The sequence below is a fragment of the Carettochelys insculpta genome, chromosome 1 (assembly GCF_033958435.1).
Source record: "Carettochelys insculpta isolate YL-2023 chromosome 1, ASM3395843v1, whole genome shotgun sequence".
Classification (NCBI taxonomy): Eukaryota; Metazoa; Chordata; order Testudines; family Carettochelyidae; genus Carettochelys; species Carettochelys insculpta.
Window position 1 is genome coordinate 31,355,329 of NC_134137.1, and position 22,653 is coordinate 31,377,981.

General features: G+C 43.1%; 1 protein-coding gene across 1 annotated transcript in view; it reads right to left on the reverse strand.

Moving 5' to 3' along the window:
• Nucleotides 1-16,694: 16,694 nt before the first annotated feature.
• SLC36A4 (solute carrier family 36 member 4) overlaps nt 16,695-22,653 on the reverse strand; it is a 232,796-nt gene continuing 226,837 nt past the window's right edge. Inside the window, exon 11 of the mRNA XM_074984046.1 lies at nt 16,695-18,469. Within this exon, the coding sequence (XP_074840147.1) occupies nt 18,162-18,469 (308 nt within the window). The 3' untranslated portion in view covers nt 16,695-18,161. The remainder of the gene's footprint in view (nt 18,470-22,653) is intronic.

Consider the following 22,653-nt stretch of genomic DNA (forward strand, 5'->3'; position numbering starts at 1 on the left):
TGCCCGACACAGCAAAGATTTTCGGGGGCTGGCTGGCCCCTGTGAGAGAACATGGGCTGTGGGGGGAATGGCTAATAAGAAACCAGGTGACTGCAGCACGTCAACAGGAGCCTCGGCTGGCCCCTGACAACTGAGTTTTGTTGGGGTGGGCAGCCCCTAACCGTACCTATTTTCAAGGCTGCCCCCACCCTCTGCCTAGACAAACAAGTGAGAGCGCAGGGTCAACAAGTTCTGGTGGCCGGCTCCACAGTGGGCAGTGTGAATTTTCTGGGCTGCCCCCTGCCACCTAACAAGAAAGTAGGTGACAGCACCATGTCCACAACAGCGGCAGTTCACCCTGCCAGCTTAGTTGGAGGGGGATGGCCCCTGGCCCCTGGCCCCTTCACCCAGGCACACTGCTCCATTACTCTCTCTTCCCAAAGCACATGGCTCGGGGGAGCCACAGCCTCAGCAGTAGCCTGTTTACTGCATATTTACTGGAGGGATACATGAGGCACCAGTTGACATGTTTCCCCTTACCTTTCTGCATGTGACCTGGTTTTAATCCATTGTTATTGTAAATATGTGGGATTGAAGGTTCCCTGCCTTGTGAAAGGTGTTCTTTAACCAGGGGAACACTGAAGTACCTGTTGCCATGGAACAGTCAGATGGAGCACATATGCTGTCATATGTGGGACTGCCAGTTCCCTGACGTGCTGCCTTTTGAAAGTTGTTCTTTCACTGGAGGAAAATGGAGGTACCTGTTGACATGGCACAGTCAGCTGTGTGCTCCCAGAGCACATTTTCACAGAGTGCTTCAGCTTCTGAAGACCTCCACCTGTTTGGCTTTCTTTCCCTTGGGATTTCCTACTTTCCTTGTGTGTGGATAATACCAAGTCTTCCCCTGCTCACATGGATCCAGGTTCTTCCACTGTTTGGTGGTCTTTCACCAGAGGAAAACGAGTTGAGCAACCCGCTGGCATAGTTCAGTCATGGTTTTAACTTCCCCTGGGATTCCTTTCTTTTCCTAAATCAGGGACGTCTACACAGTTAAAGCATTCCGTCGACAGCTTCTCGACAGAAATCTGCATTTGCCTTGACAGTATTAGCCCTCAAAAATGTGAGGCACAACAATCTGTCAATGGAGTACGGTCGACACCAGTGCAGTGTAGACACATCTGGTAACAGAGGGCTTCCGGTTGCCAGGTAGCCCTCTTTGCAGAGCTGCCATTCCGCTTTCTGGCACCAGAGGGCAGTGTTGTCTAGCAGCTCTCTGTCGACAGAGCAAGTTGTGTGTCAATGCAATCTGTTGAAAGAGGTTCTATGGAGATTTCCCTGTCGACAGTGATGCCTGTCAATAGGTGTTTCTAGTGTAGACATAGCCTCTGGGATGACATCTGCCCTTCAGTAACTCTCTTTATTGCAATTTACTTGGTCAATATTTGGACTGTCCTGTCTACAGACTGGCTCATGACGTGGCACAAAACAGATTTACATGACTTGCATTTGAGTCTGCTTGTTAGAATCTAGTTACTTCTGTTGGTATCTTAGAGCTGCAGAACTCCATGGAGAGTGTGTGGTATGAAATTTCACTACTGTTCATCTCACTAACCCTTAACCAATGTCTTTGTGGGCTCATTTATGAATTGACACTATTGCATATTTTTAGAATTTTCAGTTATTTCAAAACAAACTATTCCAGAACATCTCTTCCAGATTAGTTTATTTCAGAATAACGCTGCTATGTAGACATACCCTAGAATTGCTTCAGATTATGCTGCCCTTTAAAAATTAAACATACAATGGACTCCAAGAGAAATGTGGCTGGCTGGTTCTCTGGCAAGAGTAATGCCCTGCAATGTCCTCTCAGTTCTCTTTTCTTTGATGCAGAAGCCACATGGCAGATGCAAACTTATGCATAAGGAGAAAAAAAATTATCCTGACAGATTACGTTCATGAACTGCCTCCTGGTGTTTGCTTGCTTTGGGCATTCTTTCCCTCTGGCTCTGTTTGTCTCATTAATCCCAGTAAAGCTCTCATCAGCTTTCCCTCCCTGTGTGTGTGTTTTTCTCCTGTGAATAGTGACTATGGTGAGGTGGGGGGAAGGTTAAATTAGGAACTTTTGCTCAGAGAGATGTATTCTGAAGCAAGCTTCATTTCTTGAACAGCTGGGAATTTCAAATTGTCAGTCTCATATGTTCTTGTATTTTTGGAAATAACTTGCTTCCGCATAGCTAACCATGGTCTCCTGCTACACTGGCAAGGAGATTTCATACTAAGACCCACTTGCGCATCAAAAGATTTTAAATCAGAAATGCCCTGCTGTGCTGGATTGCAAGACACCATAAACACTGAAATAGTGACTATGCATGAAGTATTGAAAATCTTCCACGTATTTAGCATCTATTTTCTTGGCCGTAGTAGAGGCTTCACTTCAAGAAAGACAAGGCATGAAAGCTTCTAGAGCAGAATATTAATATGCAAAGGGGAAAATAGTGCGTAAAATCCATTAATTATTAGCTTAAAACAATTTTGATTCTTACCCTGAACCTACTGCACAGAAAAACAAACCATGAGTGTTATCTAGTATGCTAATAATTACTGGTGGCTTAAACTATTGGTTTTTGGGAAAGGTACACTTATTATCTAGAGGTGAGTATCATTTTAATTTATTTTCCAGTTACGCATAGATGATAGCTTGCTGAAATCCGTTAACCATGTTCTCAGAAGGTGATTTTGCATGAATTTGTCAATGAAATTTGGCTGGTGTAGTTTGTCAAGACTTTTTAACTTTTTTTTTTTCACTTTTCCATAACCACTGAGGACAGAAGAAGCAGTGCTGTGATTTTAGCATTTTAAAATGTAATGAGTGTAAGGAAAAATTAAGGCTTTATGTTTAGTTGATGAAAACACTGCAACCAAATAATATCACTTCTTTTGCATCCAGGTCGTCCCAATCAAGATCTGCTGTGTGCAACACTGTCCAATCACGTAGGGTGCATCTACACTTGCACTCCTCTTTTGAAAGAGGTAAATTGAAAGAAGTAAATTGAAAATGCAAATGAGGTATAAATTCACATATTTAACACCTCATTTCTAAGTGCTGCGGCTGCCGGCATTTTAATGAGGCACTGAATATGTATTTCAGAGCTTCGTTAGTAAACTTCGAAATGGCCATTTGCATGGCCATTTTGACGTTTTGGGCTAGTGTAGACACAGCCTATGTGTCCATGTTTATCCACTTACACTGAAAAATTGTTTGGGGCAGGAAGTCTCTTAGGGTGCATCTACATTTGCATTCCTCTTTCAAAAGAGGTATGCAAATGAGGTAAATCAGAAAATGCAAATTTGCATATTCACACCTTATTTGCATAATCTAATTTCAAAAGCGCTTCTTTCAAAAGAAGAAAACAAGTGTAGATGCTGCTCTTTTGAAAGTAAACCCCATCTTTGAAAGAATCCTTTTCCCGGTTATATAGAGGTCATTTTGAAGTTTTGGGCTAGTATAAACATAGCCATGGTGGGAAATAGAGAACTACAGTCACTTACCCTAGATTGCTTAGCAGATCAATGACATAACTAGATCTTCTGATTCTAACCTAGTGCTCTCTTCACTAGGCCATGCTGCTTCCCATGTGTTCTTCAGAATATCATACCAGCCTTTTTCTCCAAGTAAGTGAAATTCACCTTTGTGCAAAGAACTCCACAAAGTCAGTGCATCAATGAGCTCCTATTTTTAGGGTTTATAAAATCTTATTTAACTGGAATGTTGGCCTTATTCTGGTCACCTGCACAAGATGAATTTCACTCGGGCAGACTATACTGTGTTTCTGCCTAGCCCCAGAAAATTCGTCCATCCCCTGCATGTCCTTTCCCAGGAAGCTACAAATGGGATCTGAGCATGGAATTCAGGCAGAAGGGGCTTTTTATCATGTTGTTGCTTCCCAAAACAGTTCTAATGATCCTAAAACTCATGAGCCTCAAACATAAGCAAGTTCATCCCTCCCAAGTGAAATCTTGAAAACTCTCTTTCCAGGCTGGAGGAGCTTCTCTCTATCCAGTTTCCTCTTCCATCCTTTCACAAATACAGCACTTATGGAACCTATCTACCAACCATTCCCAGCAAACCTTGAGATTCATGGAACCACTCACTCTAGCAAGAACTGTACACTGTTTTTTTCCAGGAGTGTTTGCGTTAGCTTTTTACACTCCACCTTAGAATTTGTAATTTAACTACAATAAACTGTCGTGTTATGCATGTGCTACTCAGTTTCCATGGTCCCACAATCAGTGGGGAGACGGGAACCAAGCCACAGCCTGATTCCCAGCTCCCCACTGCTTGCAGGACCCGGGAAACTGACCAGCTCATGGATGGTCAGTTTAATTGTTCCCACCAGTACAGGACAGCCGGGAACCAGGCTGCCACTTGGTTCCCAGCTCCCTGCTAATTGGGGGACCCACTCCTATTGCAGGCATCTTGAGGTTTTACTGTACAGAGAACTAATTTTAAAACACTGTAGTTGTGCAGTCAAATATAGTCTGGAAGTTCAGAGAAATTAAAAAAACCTGAGACATCTATCTTGCTCAGGGGCAAGCTACATATATCCGGCAAGGCAGATCCATTCACCCTTTTAATCTGGCCCCCAGCAGAGGAGTGGGAAGATCGTTGGGTGCTATCCCCACTCACAGCAAAATCTCTCAGCTCCCATTGTCCAGTTTCATGTTATGCCCCTGCCCCCAGCAAATTCTCTCAGCTCTTATTGGCTGGAAACTGACCAATGGGAGCTGAGTGATTTTGCTGGGAGGTGTGGGCAGTTCTACCCAATTTCTCAGATTCCACTGGCAGTTTTCCAGGGAATAATAACTGAGAAATTTTGCTGGTGGCAGAGGCAGGGCAGCACAATTTCTCAGATTCCATTGTCTGGCCTCTGGCCAATGGGAGCTGAGAGAGTTTTCTGGGGATGGGAGCAGAGCACCAAACTGGCTGAAGGGAGTCCAGATATTTTGATGGTGGCAGGGGCTGGGCTGAACAATTTCTCAGATCCCATTGGCTGGTTTCGGGTCAATAATAGATGAGAGATTTTGAGGGGGTACGAGCAGTGTGCAAAACTAGCCAAGGGTAGCCAAGAGATTTTGCTATGGGGTGGGGTCACTGCAGCCCAATTTATCAGCTCCCATTGGCCACTTTCTGGCCAACAGGAGTTGAGAGATGCTGCTGGCCAGGAACTGCTTACGTAAGGGTCTCTCAGCCCATGCCTGCTTCTGGTACCACAACCCCAACTCCTTCCCAGATCCTACACCCCTTCCTAAACCAGCCTCCAGATCAGAATCTCCTGTTGCACTAATACCCACTCCTGTATCCTGTGCCCGAATACCCCTCCCCAGGTCACCACCCAAGCACTCTGCACCCTCCTCCCCTGTGCTACAGTTCACAAGTCCCTCTCAGACTCTGCACCCGCTCCTATACCCCTCCTCCAGGTAAAAATCCTTTCCTGTACCCATGTCCCTTCCCAGACCGTGCACAACAATACCCTTCTCCAGGTCATAATCCCCTTCTTCAACCAAATTCCCTCTCAGATTCCACACCCAATCCCGCACTCCAGTTCCCTACTGGGAGTTCCAATCAGCAGTCAACCATCATTCCAGACCCCTGGCCCCGCCCACAGAAAAGTGAAGCTTTTGACTACATACCAAAATGTTTCAAATGGCCCCCCCACTTGAAAATTATTAATACCACTGAGCTCAGAGCTAAAGTGTCAAGACCAAAGGGGAGTTCTCTCAGAGACCAGAAAGGGGACAGAGTGCAGATAGCGCCACAACCATGACAAATGTCCATTTAAGGTCAAATTATACTGTTGACAGAGATATTAAGACAGTTGGGTATAATTTTAGACCAACGAGACTCTGATGCTTTCTCTTTTCATACAAAAAATACACTTTTGGTCATGCCCAGTGGGGAAGGATTGGACCATTTTTTTGTAGACAGATACCTTTCAAATGTTTTAATGTGACTCTCCTGTTAGCTTCTTTCTTTTTATTCTTCTCTCTAATCTCTAGACTGTTTTCCTATATTATTTCCTCACTCTTTTTCCAACAGGCTGTTTTATTGACTTCTTCCATCCTCTCTGATGGCTTCTCTTTCAATGGAGACCTACCGGATTGTTGTAAGCTCCTCCAAATATTTTAAATCTCTCTTACTGTTCTCTCAGCCCTGTTCCTTGATGCCTCTTCTGTTTAATTACAGCCTGTCCCTCTTGCACCAATTTTTTCAGCTGTAGGTTGATGCTCTGAATCTGTTATATTTCTTCTTAAAATAAACTATACAGTAATGGCTGTGATAGTAGATGGGCTGTATTTCGTTATTACATATTACGAGTCAGGCTCCCCCTTTTCAGGTACTGTTGTTTTGAGAGCATTCTGTAGTTGCTGAATGTGGTATAATAGGTAAAAAATGTCCCTATGCAACATGATGCTGAAGTTTCCAACCAAATGGAATGAGGCTATACTTGCTCTATCTTCAGCTGTGGTTCTGAGTTGAAAGGGGATTTTAAAATGAACATTGTGGGGTTCCATTTTTATTGATCTTCAAAGAACCAATGTCAAATTTGCTCAAAGTGCAAGTAAATTTATGGATATTTTCCTAGCTGCAAACATGGTGTCAAATTGGTTTCCCACTGCCATGCACAGCATCACCAGCAATAAATACTCCAGAAGCCAAATTCGATCTGATCAGACCTGTTCAGTGGAGCAAACAAATGTAAATGAAGATAGGAGCTGGTCTTCTACTAGGAATGTGGACTGAAGTAAAAATTGTAGCTCAGTCTCAGCTGTTTGGGTTCTTTACAGCTAGTAACAGTAAAACTTTTTAAAATTTTTTTAGTAACACCCGAAGACAAAGACTTCAAATACTTAGGGCTGAAGTGTGGCTTAAGAGAGGGCAGCATATTAGCGCACTGTTGCTGATGCAGACCAGGACACAGATTGTAACTTCAAGCGTCTACTATTGAGTCTGTTCTGGTCTGGCTATGGTCTGAAGAAGTGGGTCTGTCCCACGAAAGCTCACCTGATAAACTATTTTGCTAGTCTTTAAAGTGCTACTTGACTGCTTTTTGTTTTACACTAGTCAGGGTGTGATATTGGGAATGGAGCCAAGATGCTACCTGCTGTTTATGGGTCTACTTGGGGAGGCAGCACTTAGCTGATTCTGTTCTCCTCCACACTCTGGAGCTTGTGGTACAGGTAGCTGGTCACAGGAAGAATGAGATGCCTTATGCAGGGGAAGAAGTGGGTTAAGTAAAAATGTCATTTTACATGGCTGTTTTTAAAGTGTAGAGCTGCACTATGAACACATCAGTTCACGCTCTGTGGTGAGCTAAAAAAGTTAAAATATTTTAACTTGAGAGAGATTTCTTTTTTTTTTTTTTGATAAATTAAACTAAATTTTGAAAAACTACTGATTCACTAACTACGGCAAAAGAGATAGGAACATAGGAAGCCCATTCTCAGGTCCTCCCAGTCAGGACCAACATCCCACTATTCTAGCTCCAGGGCAGGGCAAAATTCGACCTATGGCTGGATGCAACCTGCCAAGTAACTTGATCCAACCCGGGGCCCAGTGGGCGCCTCAGGCAGGTTCTGCCTGCCCCTTTCCTGGATGATGCTCAGTGCGGCCCAGCTGTAGGGGCCATGTGCTTCTCTCCTGACCCCCACAAGTGTCTTGCTGAAGCCCTGAAGAATGAGATTTTTGGCACACAAGACATAAACCTGAAATGAACTTTTCTCACCTCCATCACCAGCAATCCCATAGTACAATCAAATGCATGAATTAGACCAGCTCTTCTTCTCAAAATTATTAAGTTGTTTTGCCCCCCACAACTCCTATTGGAAGGCTGATTCAGAACGTCACTCCTCTGGTGGTTAGAAACCACCTCCTAAACTCCACTGCTCTTGGATCCCTCAGGAATACAAAGCCTTCATATAGACACATCCACAAGTAACACCTTCTATCATCCCTGGTTAGCTAAGAGACTCTGTCCCATCTTGGTGGATGATGATCTTGCTTCACTTATGATTTTGTCCCTTCTCAGCTGGTCTGAGGCATGTAGCCTTCAGTGCTTAGGAAATTCCAACCAGTACAATACACTGCAGCCCATCTGTATTGTGAGCACATAAAACCTATTCTCCAATCCCTATGCTGTTTTCCCATCAAGTTTCAAATCAAGTTAAGGATTTTTATCTTCAAGGCACTTCATTTTCTGAGTCCATGGTATCTAAAGACCAATGAAAACCACAGTCAACAATTTCACTCCTATGGCACAACAGAGCTTTCTACAACAAGGACAAAGCTCATCTGTGTGGAAGACTGACCTTTCTTAGGGCAGATCTGAGACAGTGGAAAGAACTCCTTGAGGAACATTACAAACCAAACCACCTTCTGCTTCAACCGCAAGTTGTATTTCTTTTACTTGGCCTTCTCTAATGTAAACATACAACAATATATAGAAAAACCCTAATCCCTACCAAAACAAGACACTTGATTGCACTCACTTTTCTTCCTGCAGAGTGGATGAAAGAATACCCCATGACAGATATTAGGTGCATCGCTTAATGAAATACGGGAAGGTACTCAGATACTGTGATGGAGAATATGGTATAAGAAGCTATGTAGAATGGAGTAGGAGAGAATGGAACGAAAGGATAATTATAATACCATGGATGAGGGTAATGATAATAAATAAAGTCACATTGTTAAAAAATACTATTCAGGGGCACAGCTTGGTAGTTCAGGATGTTTCAATCTCTGTACTAATGAATGAAATCATCTGTTTCTGACTGCTTATTACAGGTTGAACCTCCCTGGGGACCTGACCTGTTCTGAAACAGAAAACTTGCCAAATCAGAGGAGGCCAATATTGTCTAGCAGCATTACCAACACCTCCACTGCTTACTGGGCTTCTAGAAAACATTTAGGAGTAAATTAAAGCTAAATAACAGCACAAAACACTGAGAGACAGGATTGGTGGCTGTTAACAAACTTTATGGGGCCATGGGAAACTTGACCACACCCATGATAAGTGGTCATCCTGCTAACTAAAATCATGCTAGACTACAGATGTTGCTGGATGAGAGAGTTCCATATTTAAGAGGTTCATTCTGTAGTTTACCAGCATTAGCTGGCTTGGTTTTCGTAAGCAACCCACCTGCTAAGCACATTTCCAGCTGATAACTTCTCAGCCAGCCGGCTCACATAACACCACTTTTACTTCCAGTTGTCATCATGCAAAATGTACAGCATTTACATATTAGAAATTACGCAAGCGTTGGTGTACTTTTGTGCAAAGGCAGAATGGAAGATTTTAAGGCCATGTTAGAGCACCATTATTTTATACTGTCTGGAATTTTTTTTAGTTGACTATTTCAAAATGGAATTAGTGCTTGAAAATTAAGATAAAATGAATTAAAATTTTTAAAAAATGATTTAATGGAAGGGTTGACTCACCATTTATGCTTCTGTGGTAGCTGAGTGTAACAACAGAGGTTAACCTAGGTGAGGCATTGGCAACCTTTGGTCCTTGGCCCATCAGGGTAATTCACTGGCAGGCCATGAGAGAGTTTGCTGATAATGTGTGTCAGTAGCATGCCCCCCGCCCCTAGCCTCCAAAGCTCCCAGTGGCCACAGTTTCCAGTCTCTGGCTAATGGTAGCTGGTAAAGTGGAAATCAGTGTGTCCCTGCAGCCTGTGCTGTTTCCCACAGCTCTCATTGGTCGGGAATGGGAAACCACAGCCACTGGGAGCTGCAGGGAGCCAGGCCTGCAGACACTCCAGGTCAGCAAATTGTCTCGTGGTCCAGCAGCAGATTGGTTTGCCTAGTCCAAAGCAAAATGTTGCCATCCTCTGGCCTAGATGAGTGTCCCTTGTTAGCACCTGCTCTTGTCCTGCAACGCTCCACCTCCTCTCGCAACTCAGCCCTGCAGCCAGATCATGCTTTAGTAACAAAGTCCAACAGAAAAACAATCCAGTGCTTACAATGGTCCTCAGCCTTGACTCTGGGTCCCATAACCCTCAAGCCCGTCTCTCATAGTCTCTCAGTCATCCTTGTCCTCTTCTCAGCAGTCTCACCTTCCCAGGGCTGACTGGACAACTTAGGTCCCACACTATGCTGAATTCCAGGCCAGGCCCCTATAATCAGCAGCTAACATTGGACTTGTTTCTGCTTTCTTGGATTTTCCTACCACAGCCCTCCAGCAGATCTTTTCCATGGCCTCTCTACATTCATCCTTCACTCCATGCTGGGATTCTCAGAACCCTCCTCTGGAAACCCCCAACAAAATCCCAAATGAAAAATACAAATGTAACTCCAGTTTTGACCACTTTTAGCTCGACTTTCCTTCCCTGTGGGTTCCTCAGCTGAATGACTCCTGGGCTATCCCCCTGAAAGTTAAGATCCTGCCCTTGCATTGGGCTCCTGACTGGGTTTGCTCTACCCCAGTGGCCGCTCTAGGGGTCTCATGGCCAATGCTCCTCTGGGATTCCTTCTTGAGCTTCCTGCTCTCTCCAGGCTAGTCCCAGAGAGAGACTGTAAAGTTTCTCTCTGCGGTCCCCATCCACTTCAAAATTCCTCTCTTTATACTAAACATCCACATTCTTTTTCATTAAGGACTCGCCTATAATTAGGCCAGGTCCAACCTCTATGGGCAGGCAAGTATGTTGATTGGCCTGTCAGGCCCACATTAGCCCTTTCAGAGACAACAACAATTATGAACTGCATCTCAGGAATCTTACAGTCTGAGGTAAAAAACATGGAAAACATAATAGCAAAACACAGTCAGCAAATATATACTGTAGACCCCCAAGTTACATGAGGGTTGTGTTCCTTACAAACCCTGCACAACTCAAATTCCATGCAAGTTTGGGGAGACGGGAACCAGGCAGCAGCCTGGTTCCAGGATTTCCTGAGCTTGCAGGAGACAAGAAACTGACCAGAGCTGGTCAGTTTCCCAGGTCCTGCAAGTGGAGAAAACTGGGAACCAAGCAGCAGCCTGCCTCCTGGATCCCACTTGCAGGAGCCAGGCATAGCTTCTCCCCAGCTTCCACCAGCTGGAGGAGCTGAGGAGAAGCCACACCACCTTGGCTGTTTGTCCCCCTGCCCCAGCAGGGATATGTGTGGGCAGTCAGAGGCAGCATCGTGATTTCTCCCAGCTGGCAAAAACCAAGCCACAGTAGCTCTCTGCCTGCCTGGTTTCCTCCACAGGAGGAGCCCAGCGGGCAGTGCAGCTTCTCACCAGCTGGGGACAGCAAGGGAAAAGCCCTGGTGCAGTAGCTGTCTGCCTGATGTGCTCCCCCAGATGGGCGAGCCCGGCAGGCAGACAGCTGCTGCAGTGATGTTTCTCCCCTGCTTCCCCCAGCTGTGGGGCTGGAGCACTTTTGATTTGCACTTAACTCACTTTAATGGGAACTAAGTGCAAATCTAAATCATGCACACCAGAGGATTACTGTATATTTTTTAAAATTTTCACTGGTCCAAAAGCTTGAAGTCCTTAATTAGCTCTTTTTAGGAGAAAAGACCTCAGAACTGGGGTCCTGTTTTGTAGCTTCAGAGCCAGGATGGCTTTGTTTTTCTGCCTTCACAAGAAAACCCAGTGGGATAAATGGTGATCCTCCTGCCCACAGGTGTTTGCAAGCAGAACTCCTCATAGGAGCAGGATCTGAAATTGTACGCATGTGACAAGTTATTTGTGATCATGATTCTTTTATTAATGCTGTTTCATTCATGGGCAAACAGTATTTTGAATTTATTTTTTCATATCCTTGAAGTTAATTTAAGTTCCCTTCCACATGTTGTAATTCACATATATTGGTAGTTTCCATTCTAACAAACAGAACTATTTGAAAGGAGGAACTTATATCTTTGGGTTCATTTCATGCTTTATATTCACGGAACACCAGTTTACTTTGTCTCACAGCTATCTGAACATGTTTGATTAATTTACATATGTCTAAGTGCACATTTACATCTAATTTCTTGGAAAAGAATTTGCTTTCTGATATTGGAGGAGAACAATGAAGTTTCAATTATTGGACCCAAGATTCATAGGGAAAAAGTTAGCAATGGCAGAGGGTAAAATGTCCAAAAGGATCTAAGTGATATAGGAGCTTCCAAGCCATTTTCAAAGGTTACTTAGGGTCACATTTTTAAAGGTATTTGAATTTCAATTAGTCTAATCTTTAAATTATTTAGGAGCCTGTTTCTCATTTTCCAAAGTCACTTTGGTGTTGCAATGCTGATTGAAGCAATGCCTAACCACACTCACAAATCTGGGACTCCATCACTTTTAAAAATGGCACTTCAAAAAGCACGTACATTTTACCCTCTTATGATTTTGGATGCCCAAGCTGAGACATCACGAAGGGCCTAATTTTAAGATGGTGGATGCTGTGAAGTTTATGAAAAAAAAATAGGCACCTAAAAATACTAGTTACTAATTAGAATCTTAGCATGAGCTTTTAGGTTTCTGATCTATGTTAATCTCTGTATCAACTAGCCTCCACAACCAAGATTTTCTAAAAATCAGAGCATAAATGTAGGCTTCTAATGCCATATATAAGTAACCTGATTTTTAAATGTTCTGAGTACCTCCCCACTCAGACTCCAGTAGGAGCCGCTGGGTACTCAAATTGGGTCATTAGTGATGTGTCTATATATGGATTTAGGTGACTAACTTTAGGCACCCAAACACAGAAAATCTCATCAATAGTGACAAGTTCAAATGGAGTAGCTATGTTAGTCTGTTTCAGCAAAAACAGCAAGGAGTCCTGTGGTGCTTAAAAACTAACAAATTTATTTAGGAATAAGATTATGCCCAAATAAATAAATTTGTTAGTGTTTAAGGTGCCACATGATCTTAGTTCAAGAGTGGGATTTTCTAGGTGCGCCTAAATGTCTTAGGAGCACAAGTTCAATTGGAAGTTAACAAGCTGCATTCCTAAATCACTTAGAAATGTGAAAATTCCATGCCAACTGTCTTGCTAATCGATGGGTTTCCTTATCACATAAATGTGGGTGAATTCTCCTTTATTGAACATTGACCTGAGAAGTTATATGGTGGAAGGTAAGAACAGTACATAAGCAAGACGTTGTATAATCTTTATTTAGATAGAGAAAATATAAGTTACAGAATACTAGACAAATGCACCCTCTTTCTTATTCAGTGTCTGAGGACAGAATATTTACAGGTAATAAAATGGTTCAGTTATTTGTAGTGCAGTCATTAAGTTACATTAAAACCATTAACAATACATTCCTGTTAAATATAAGTGCACATAATGTACATAAACCTTACTTCCTGTTCCTTATTAGCAAGAAAATAATTCCAATGGCTTATGTTTTTCAATGTAAAGTTAATTGGTGATAAAATACTTCTGTGCCCATCTTAAATATATATTAAAATAAACTATCTCCACTAAATCTGGAGTTTGTTTCCTTGCATCTTAACTCGTGATTCTCATGCAGTACTGTCTGTTTTAAAGTACCATCTCATTACAGGCTGACCCTCTCTAGTTTGGCACTCTGGTCCAACAGCATGAGTTTTTAGTTTGCAGGATGTGCACTTGTTATGGTTGTGGCCAAGTTTCTCATGGTCCCATAAAGTTTGTTTACAGCCACCAGTCCTGGCTCTCAGTGGCCTGTGCTGTTATTTATCTCTAATTTACCCCTAAATGTCTTCTAAGAGCCCAATAAGCAGCGCAAGCATTATTAACCTCGCTAGGCAAAACTGATCGCCCATGGTTTAACAAATTCTCTTGTTCAGCATTGGTCAGGTCCCCAGGGTGCCAGGCTATAGAGGTTCAACATGCATTAAGAAAAGGCTTTTGTCAAATTTCCTGTAATTTCTAATCTTTGGCAGTGTTTCCTTGGACCATTTTCTTATATTTGGATTCGATGATCTCCCACAGTTTTATTTATGACACTTGAGTCCTTTCTAACACAAAACACCCTGAGACCATAGATTTTCCTTGAAATGACTGAACAGACCTAACAAACCAAACTTGAGTGCTAAAATAATAAAGGTCCTACACTGTCAGTGAAAAATAAAAATGGTACAGCTGAAAGCCTTTAACTATATTAATGAACATGCGAGCATCTTGTGAGTGACATATTAATTTAAATTAATTACCTCCCATTAGACAGCAACGCTGACCCAGAAACTAAAAGAAGCTACTTCATTCTCAAGGGAACAGCAGCAAGAAGTCTGAGAAACTGCAGAATGACACCATCAAGAATGACGGTACGTCTGCTGGGCAGGCTTTATGGTAAGAGATGTATTGGTTGGAAATGGCTTGATTTTCAAAAAGTCTCACCTGTATTCACTTTACGGAGTACTCCCAAGGGCTTTTCAGAATCAGATCACATATTAGGGACTTAAAGAAGGATATGGGAATCTCTCCTTAAGTATCCAGCTTTGTTAGCCTTGGCTTTGGTAAAAAGAGTTAAGTGCACATTAACCTGTACTGGCCAAAGATTATCACCATGCCATGCACTGACCAGATATTCCTGGTCCAAATCCTTCAGCATGTTGGCAGAAGGGCAAACTCATAGGCCTCTGCTCTCACGCAGCGGACTGAGAACAGATGCAATAGAAGGATTTGGCAATTATGCACCTTCCAAACACACACACAAATAGAACGAGCTGCCAAAACAACAGGCGAGAGAGAGAGAGATCCAAGTTATGTTTACCAGTCCCATTAAAAATGTATGTAACAAATATCCAGGATCAATTAAAATAAATTTCATAGCTAAAATAAAACTAGGGTTTTGATATATACTGTATAGAGTACCTTTATATAGGCAAATAGCAGAGAGGCAGCCGTGTTAGTCTGTATCTTTGAGAACAACAAGAAGTCCTGTGGCAACTTATAGACTAACAGATATTTTGGAGCATAAGCTTTCATGGGCAAAGACCCGCTTCAGCAGACGCATGAGTGGGGTGGTGGTTTCAGAGGGGTATTTAAAAGGGAGGGCCAGAACTGTCCAGTTTTGTCATCAAACAGACAGTGAAAGCTCAGCTGATATCTCTCCTTCAGAAACACTTGACTCTGAAAACTTAATTTTTGCCCAGCTAGACACTGTCCTTATGTGCTCCTTAATGTCATTTTACCATTATAGCAGCTAGGTGTATTAGTAACATAGCACTGTGTCTGCATTCTTTTAAAGTGCCTGCCAAGTATTTAATTTTGTCCATGCTGAAATGAAAATGAGAGTGTTGCTTAGAACAACGGTTTGAAAGAACTACGTACAATTCATACCATATACAAGGTGACCATCCATCCCATACTGGGAGGGACGGTCCCATATTTGGGACGCCAAAAAGGCACCCTGACTTATTTTTTAAAAGGGACTCATTGTCCTGTATTTGGGCCCTCCCCTGCTGCCTCACTTCCCTGAGCCTCGGGAAAGCAGGGGGAGTGTGGGTAGCTGCCACTTCCCCAGGGCTCAGGGAGCACCAGGGGCTGCCGCTTCCCTGGGGCTCTTGGGGGAAGGGCCAGCAGCTGCCGCTTTCCTGGTGTTCCCATGGAGTGCCAGCAGCTGCTGCCTCCTTCCCAGCTCCCCGGGGCTTGGAGGTGCTGCCCCTCCCCACCCCATATTTCCCTGTCCCATATTTGGGACAGGGAGATATGACGACCCTAAGCATACATTACTATGCCGAATCCCTCCTGGAAACACTTATAAAGTGGAGATGAAAGTGCTATAGTGCTGATGCCATATGCAGACAACTGGGTAAGTATTCTGAAGGCAAGAATAATATTAACTATTGCCCTGTGAGGACATTAGGGGAGGAATTTTATCTGGCATATTTTATTTCCTCAACAAATGTATTAAATATATTCTTTAGAAAAGCATTTATATAAGAAAAAAGTCTGATGCTCTCCTTAAACTTTTTTTTTCAAATAAAATAATGAAAAAATGGTTTTGGAATTCAGGGTGAAATCCAGTGGAAGAGGGCCAGAAAGAAGAATACAATCCCTCAGAGTAGAGCTTTCTACTCTGGAGGATTAAGTGGTACAGCCTGGGGCAAAAGAAAGACTTTCCCCCGCAGTTACCAACTTCCCTAGATACCTTTTTCTTCTTTAAAAAAATTGGGGTGTGGGAGTGGAGGGAGCAAAATATAGCCACATGCATGCTAAATACAACTGAAGGAAGAACATAATGCAAAAATAATTATTTCTGTTGTACATGTAGCTACAATACAAATATAGGCAGCCACCCTAATCTTTTAAAATAGGTAGAAAAATACAGCATTTCACCTATTTATAGGAGAGATGAACAGAGGAGCTGCGTCTACACGTGCACGCTACTTCGAAGTAGCGGCACCAACTTCGACGTTAGGCGGCGAGACGTCGAAGTCGCTAACCTCATGAGGAGATAGGAATAGCGCCCTACTTCGACGTTCAACGTCGAAGTAGGGACCGTGTAGACGATCTGCGTCCCGCAACGTCGAAATTGCTGGGTCCTCCATGGCGGCCATCAGCTGGGGGGTTGAGAGATGCTCTCTCTCCAGCCCCTGCGGGGCTCTATGGTCACCGTGGGCAGCAGCCCTTAGCCCAGGGCTTCTGGCTGCTTCTGCGGCAGCTGGGGATCTATGCTGCAGGCACAGGGTCTGCAACCAGTTGTCAGCTCTGTGGATCTTGTGTTGTTTAGTGCAACTGTGTCTGGGAGGGGCCCTTTAAGGGAGCGGCTGGCTGTTGAGTCCGCCCTGTGACCCTGTCTGCAGCTGTGCCTGGCATCCCTATTTCGATGTGTGCTACTTTGACGTGTAGACGTTCCCTCGCTGCGCCTATTTCGATGTTGGGCTGAGCAACGTCGAAGTTGAACATCGACGTTGCCGGCCCTGGAGGACGTGTAGACGTTATTCATCGAAATAGACTATTTCGATGTCGCAACATCGAAATAAGCTATTTCGATGTTGGCTGCACGTGTAGACGTAGCCAGGGTGTTTTTGCTGGTTTTTTAAAGGCCCAGGACTTAGCACAGCAGCTACTAAAAATATAACAAAATAAACTACTTACATCACCATCATTTATGACCCCGGATGCCATCTCATTGAATACCTCTGCCTTATTGAAGAGTGATTTTTTGTGATATATGACAACATTCCATGACAACACATACAAAACATAAAGGGCTAAACCACCAGGTTTTAAAAATGACTTTTTGTGACTTGAAGCAGCATAACCTGTTATAACTAAGGCCCTGATCCTGCAAGCTACTCCACATAGGCAGGCTCATGACCTGCAGGAAGCTCCAGTAAGATCACTGTGTTCTTCCCAGGGTGTGGGTTAACCCATACAGAGCAGCTTGCAGAACTGGAATGAAGGGTCTTGGTATCTTTTACATGTTTTAGGTAAAATGCTTGTTATTGATCTGGATTGCATGAAAAAGTGACCTCATGCCCAATGGCACCCAAATGCCATTGATGGTCTGCTGAACTTTACCAAGCATTACAATCTCAACCCTGAAGGTTTTAAGTCTTCAGTGCTCCAACTGATGCCAGTGTGAAAATACTGCAAGAACAGTCATAACAGTGTCCCAAAACCACACTGACATAAGACTTACTAAGGCCCAGTAACTAGAGTGAAGCACCTATATTTGTTGAAAGGAAGCACTTGCAGGTAGCAAGTCAACAGATCCGTGGAAACATTACTGAAAATCCAAGCTATTTATCGAGTAACTATTATCCACAGGGGAGATACTCACCCCTTCTCTGAGAGCCAGCAGATCTAAACACTACTTAAGTCCCATTCAGCCTATTTAATGAGATGGAGATATATGTGATACATAGGCATCGTTTTGGTGTTGTGAAGCACAAGGTGGCTTTTACCCTTCTAAGTAGGCATTCTGATGTTCTGAAAAATTACATTTGGTTGCATGTGCAATTCACACACAAAATACTTCCCACTCCACCACCTAAACCAGGCCTTTCCTTCTCTAGACAGCACTGAAATGGATTGAGAGACTTATCTCAGATCTGGTCTGAGGGTGTAACAGAATAGGCAAAAGAAGAAAGTATCAAAGAGGAAAGAGGTGAGTTATTTTTCAGAAATTAATATTTCAGTTCATTCGAATATGGCCCAGACTTTTGACTTCAGGCTCTGCCACAACCATTTTGTTCCTGGTTGTCTCACAGTTAATTGAAACCAGCCACCAACTTCGTAGCGTTCAAATCTTCAAAGGGACTCTCAGTAGTGTTAACTAAGACCATGGAAGCAGGATAAATGATCTCTTCAACTGTCACATATGTCCCTGTTAAAAAGCCAATCACGCCAATGACAGCTATAAAGATGTCTTTAACTACTGTATACACACTTAGGTTTTCCTTGTAAAATGTGAGGATTTCAACCAAAGGTGGTAGAATCAGTGCCAAAGTGCTGCTGCTTACGGCTCCAACAAAGGAAATCGCCAGGTCTAGATGAGGGATCAAGATTGCTACAGCACCTGAAAGAGATAGCAAACACTTTTATAATAAAATTAAGCATATTCTCTGCAATCTAACAAATACAGAGCAAGAAACCACTCATTTCTAATTCTGATCAGAATAGAGCTCCAGACTTTAACAACAAATAAGTCCTGTCTTCAGCACAAAAGAGACAATCGCACTTATTTCTGGGTTGGATAAGTTCTAGTGCTAATGTAAAGTACCCAGCTTGATCTTCAGATCCCAAAGTGAATTTCCAGGGCTGTCAGATCAAAACAAAATATTTTGTGTACCTGTGGACTAAGCAGTTTGGCTTTGCAAATCATTAAGATACATGAGACCTGACATTCCATGGTGATACCTTTTTGCTCATTTTCTTTAAGAGTGACATGTAGAGTGGAGACTGGCTTTGCAGTGGTAAGGGGAGACCATAAGTAGCACAGGTTATAGTAGACAAAAACAAAAAAGATACACCCTATAAACTACATGGCATTTGAGATAAATTATGTCCATATTAAGAAATTTATTAAAATTCACCAACATGGACATGGACCATGGGCTCCGTGGTCACTCTAGTCCCATCTTATGTGGGCATCTGACTCTAGAAAAACTCAATCAGTAAGACTGTATTTGTAAAATAGAGGTATTCGCAAAATACATCTAATAGGTGATTAATTCACCAGACAAAGAGGAAACAGGAACTACTGAGCCTTCCAGCCATAGGAGGTTACCAATACTATGAAATTCTACAGATTGCGTTCCTTATTACAAAAGAACTAGGCCTGTGATGTTTTCAATCCTTTTGACTGGAAACTCCAACCAAAATGTTCTAGTGATGGTTTACAGTCACACAAGTGTGCCCTATATTGTGTTCACTCCAATTTTATCACCAGTGAGTGGTGGGGAACAGCTGACTTCTCCCTTCATTAATGGATCCCTTTCTGGCTGGAAAAGATTAGCACACACACTCATGCCAGCTGCTTCCTAGGAATAGCTAAAGGGAAGGAAGGGAAAGAGGAAACATGGCATGAAAATCTCCAGCATGCCAGGACTCATGAACAAAACATTATTTTGGTCTGCATTTCTATATTACTCCACAGATCCTCCCCACAGCTGCCACCACCCTCAACCCACCTACGCACCCCACCTGAGTTCAGTGCTGCGCATTTGGCTTCTAGAAAAATGTTAGTGGAGTAATGTTTATAGTATCTAGCAACAAACAGTACAATGATTGGAACAAAGATGACTTTATGTAGCAAATGAGGGCAAAACCTAATTAAGTGCATACCAATATGATCTTTCCTCAGCTGACAAACAGCTCTGAATTCAAATGGAACCTTACACATTTTGCAGACTAATATCCCAGGTGTGGGCCAATACTGGGCATATGTCTTGAATTCTGAGGACATCTAAAATAAGGAAGGCAACTTTCTAAAATAAGTATCGCTTCTGCATCAAAATTAATTTGTGGCACTTACCACAGTTTAATATTAGCATCACAGCAAAGATCTCAAGTAGTTCCAGAAAAAGATTAGATTCTTTTATGATTAAACACAACGGCTACGTCTACACTAGCACACTACGTCGAAGTAGCCTATTTCGAAGTAAGGACATGGAAATAGGCTACTTCAACGCATATCATCTACACGTCCTCCAGGGCTGGTACCATTGACTTTCAATGTCGAAGTAGCAACGGGGAACATCGAAAGGAGCCACCCCGGAAGGAAATGTGGAGCATCCACACACACAAGTGCTTCCCGTCGAAATAAGGGGCCAGCAAAACCCCAAGCTGCTCCCTTACAGGGCCCCTCCCAGACACACTTGTCCTGCACAGCACGAGATCCACAGAGCCGACAACCGGTTGCAGACCCTGTACATGCAGCATGGACCCCCAGCTGCAGCAACAGCCAGAAGCCCTGGGCTAAAGGCTGCTGCATGCAGTAACCATAGAGCCCCGCAGGGGCTGCACAGAGCATCTCTCAACCCCTCAGCTGATGGCTGCCATGGAGGACCCCGCTATTTCGAAGTAGCAGGACGCGGATCGTCTACACATGCCCTGCTTCGACGTTGAACATCGAAGTAGGGCACTATTCCCATCTTTGGATGGGAATAGCCATTTTGACATCTCACTGCCTAACGTCGATTTCAACGTCAAAATAGCACACAGCGCGTGTAGACGCGACGCGTGCTATTTCGACGTTGTGCCGGCTACTTCGAAATAGCCAGCTAGCGTAGATACACCCAACATGTCTAGGTGCCCTATGCAACAAAGGACGGATTTGTGACTCTTCAGAGTATTACAGGGCTCTCCTGTTGTCCCAACCTATTAAAAGGCTTCTATTAGAAGACAGTCGCAGAATAAGTTATATGGATTTTTTGTGGCAGCTTTGGTTTTTTAATTCCACGAGGATATAAAAGAAAACTCAGTGACACTGTGTCCAGAGGGAACTAGTGACAAAAGACAGTGATCCTAGAGAAAACCTTAGGAGTATCCCGATGCAGGGAGAAAGCTTCGACTATGTTTCATGTAACAAGGAGGAAAAAAGCAATCCTGTAGCACCTTAGAGACTAACAATATTATTTTTTACATGAAGAACTTTTGTGGGACAAAGCTTATCACCTAAAAAATAACACGGTAAGCCTCAATATAGCAGACCCCATTTTACCACACATCAGAAATAATGGATGTCCGCTACCCTCCCCACAAAAAAATAGGAGCGCCTTAGCCGAGGGGTCTGGCCACAGCCAAAAGAGTTGCTGCCAGTTCCACCCCCTGCCCCAGAGCTGGGATCGCCACAAGGCAGAGCACAAGCAACTCAGAGCCAGAGGAGCACCCATGCTGTGCCCTGAATGGGGGTGGCTCGGAGCCAGGATGAGCCCCTGTGCTCAGATCAGAACATGAGTGGCTCAGAGCCACTCTCAGTGTAAACCCTCAGGTATAACAGACTTTCTATTTTAACAGACACCCATCCCCCCATTAGTCGGTTATCTCAAGGGTTTACTGTATTAGTCTTTAAGGTGCAACAGGACTGCTTTTTTGTTTTGTGAAGATACAGATTAACCCACCTACCTCTCTGAGACTATAATTCACGTAGTGATGCTATTACGCTCGCAATGTAGTAAATTTAGAGGACTATTGGTTGTCAGGCATCTTAGCATGAAGTCATTGCTCCTGTTTAGGGCTGGATAGCTTTAGCAGTCTGGAGTTAAGTGAGCTAGCAACCCTTGATTCTGGTGTTGTGGGAGAGCCAAACATTTTGTACAAAGGATAACTATAATACCTACTTTAAGTGAAGAATGCAAGAGAGCAATAGAATACATAAGTGCAGGCGGCTTCCATACTGGAAACTATCCCACTAAATTGAGTAGCTGTGCAGCATAACTTGTTGTTCTCTGTGGCTCAGAAGACTTAAGTTTAGTTCGATTCCTAATATAAATTGCTGTTCCTTGTGGTGCTAAAATTCCAATGGAAGACAATGAATTAGGTACATTGGGTGCACAAACAATGTAAAATTGGCCCTCAGGGCCCAGATAATTGTTAAGCATGAATAATACGTTTATGATACTACATAACATTAAAGTTATTGAAAGCCGAAGTTGAAATATTTGTGCTGAACAGTAAAACTCATAGTTAATGAATTTGTTGAAGACTGAAGCAATGGAAAAAGCTGCACATTTATTATCTTACTGATTAAATAAATGTAGTGGGGATACTCATTAAGTATAGATTTTTTAATTTCTATAATAGAACTCTTACAGTTCAAGGTAAGCGGAGACAAACAGGTTCACTAGTTATACTAAATCTGAATGTTTGAAAATGTGCTCCTTGATTAAAGAATAGTGAAAGACAGTTTTTAAACAGAAGAACATGAAATTATATATATATATATATATATATAGTCTCCTTTAGACTGAAAAAAGACAGAAAGGATAGTACTTTGGATGAGATTTTGATAAATCAAAACTCAGTCCAACTGCGAGAACCAGAGTGGACCAAGACCTGTGGAGGGGGCCTACTCCACTCCCACTTAGGACTGGCCCTGGGATGAGACTGGCCCTGGGATGACGTGTTGAGAGTTTGTGGGTTAGTTTAAGAGGGGTAAAAAACAAGGGTGATGTCCTGTTAGGAGTCTACTACAGGCCACCTAACCAGGTGGAAGAGGTGGATGATGCTTTTTTTAAACAACTAACAAAATCATCCAGA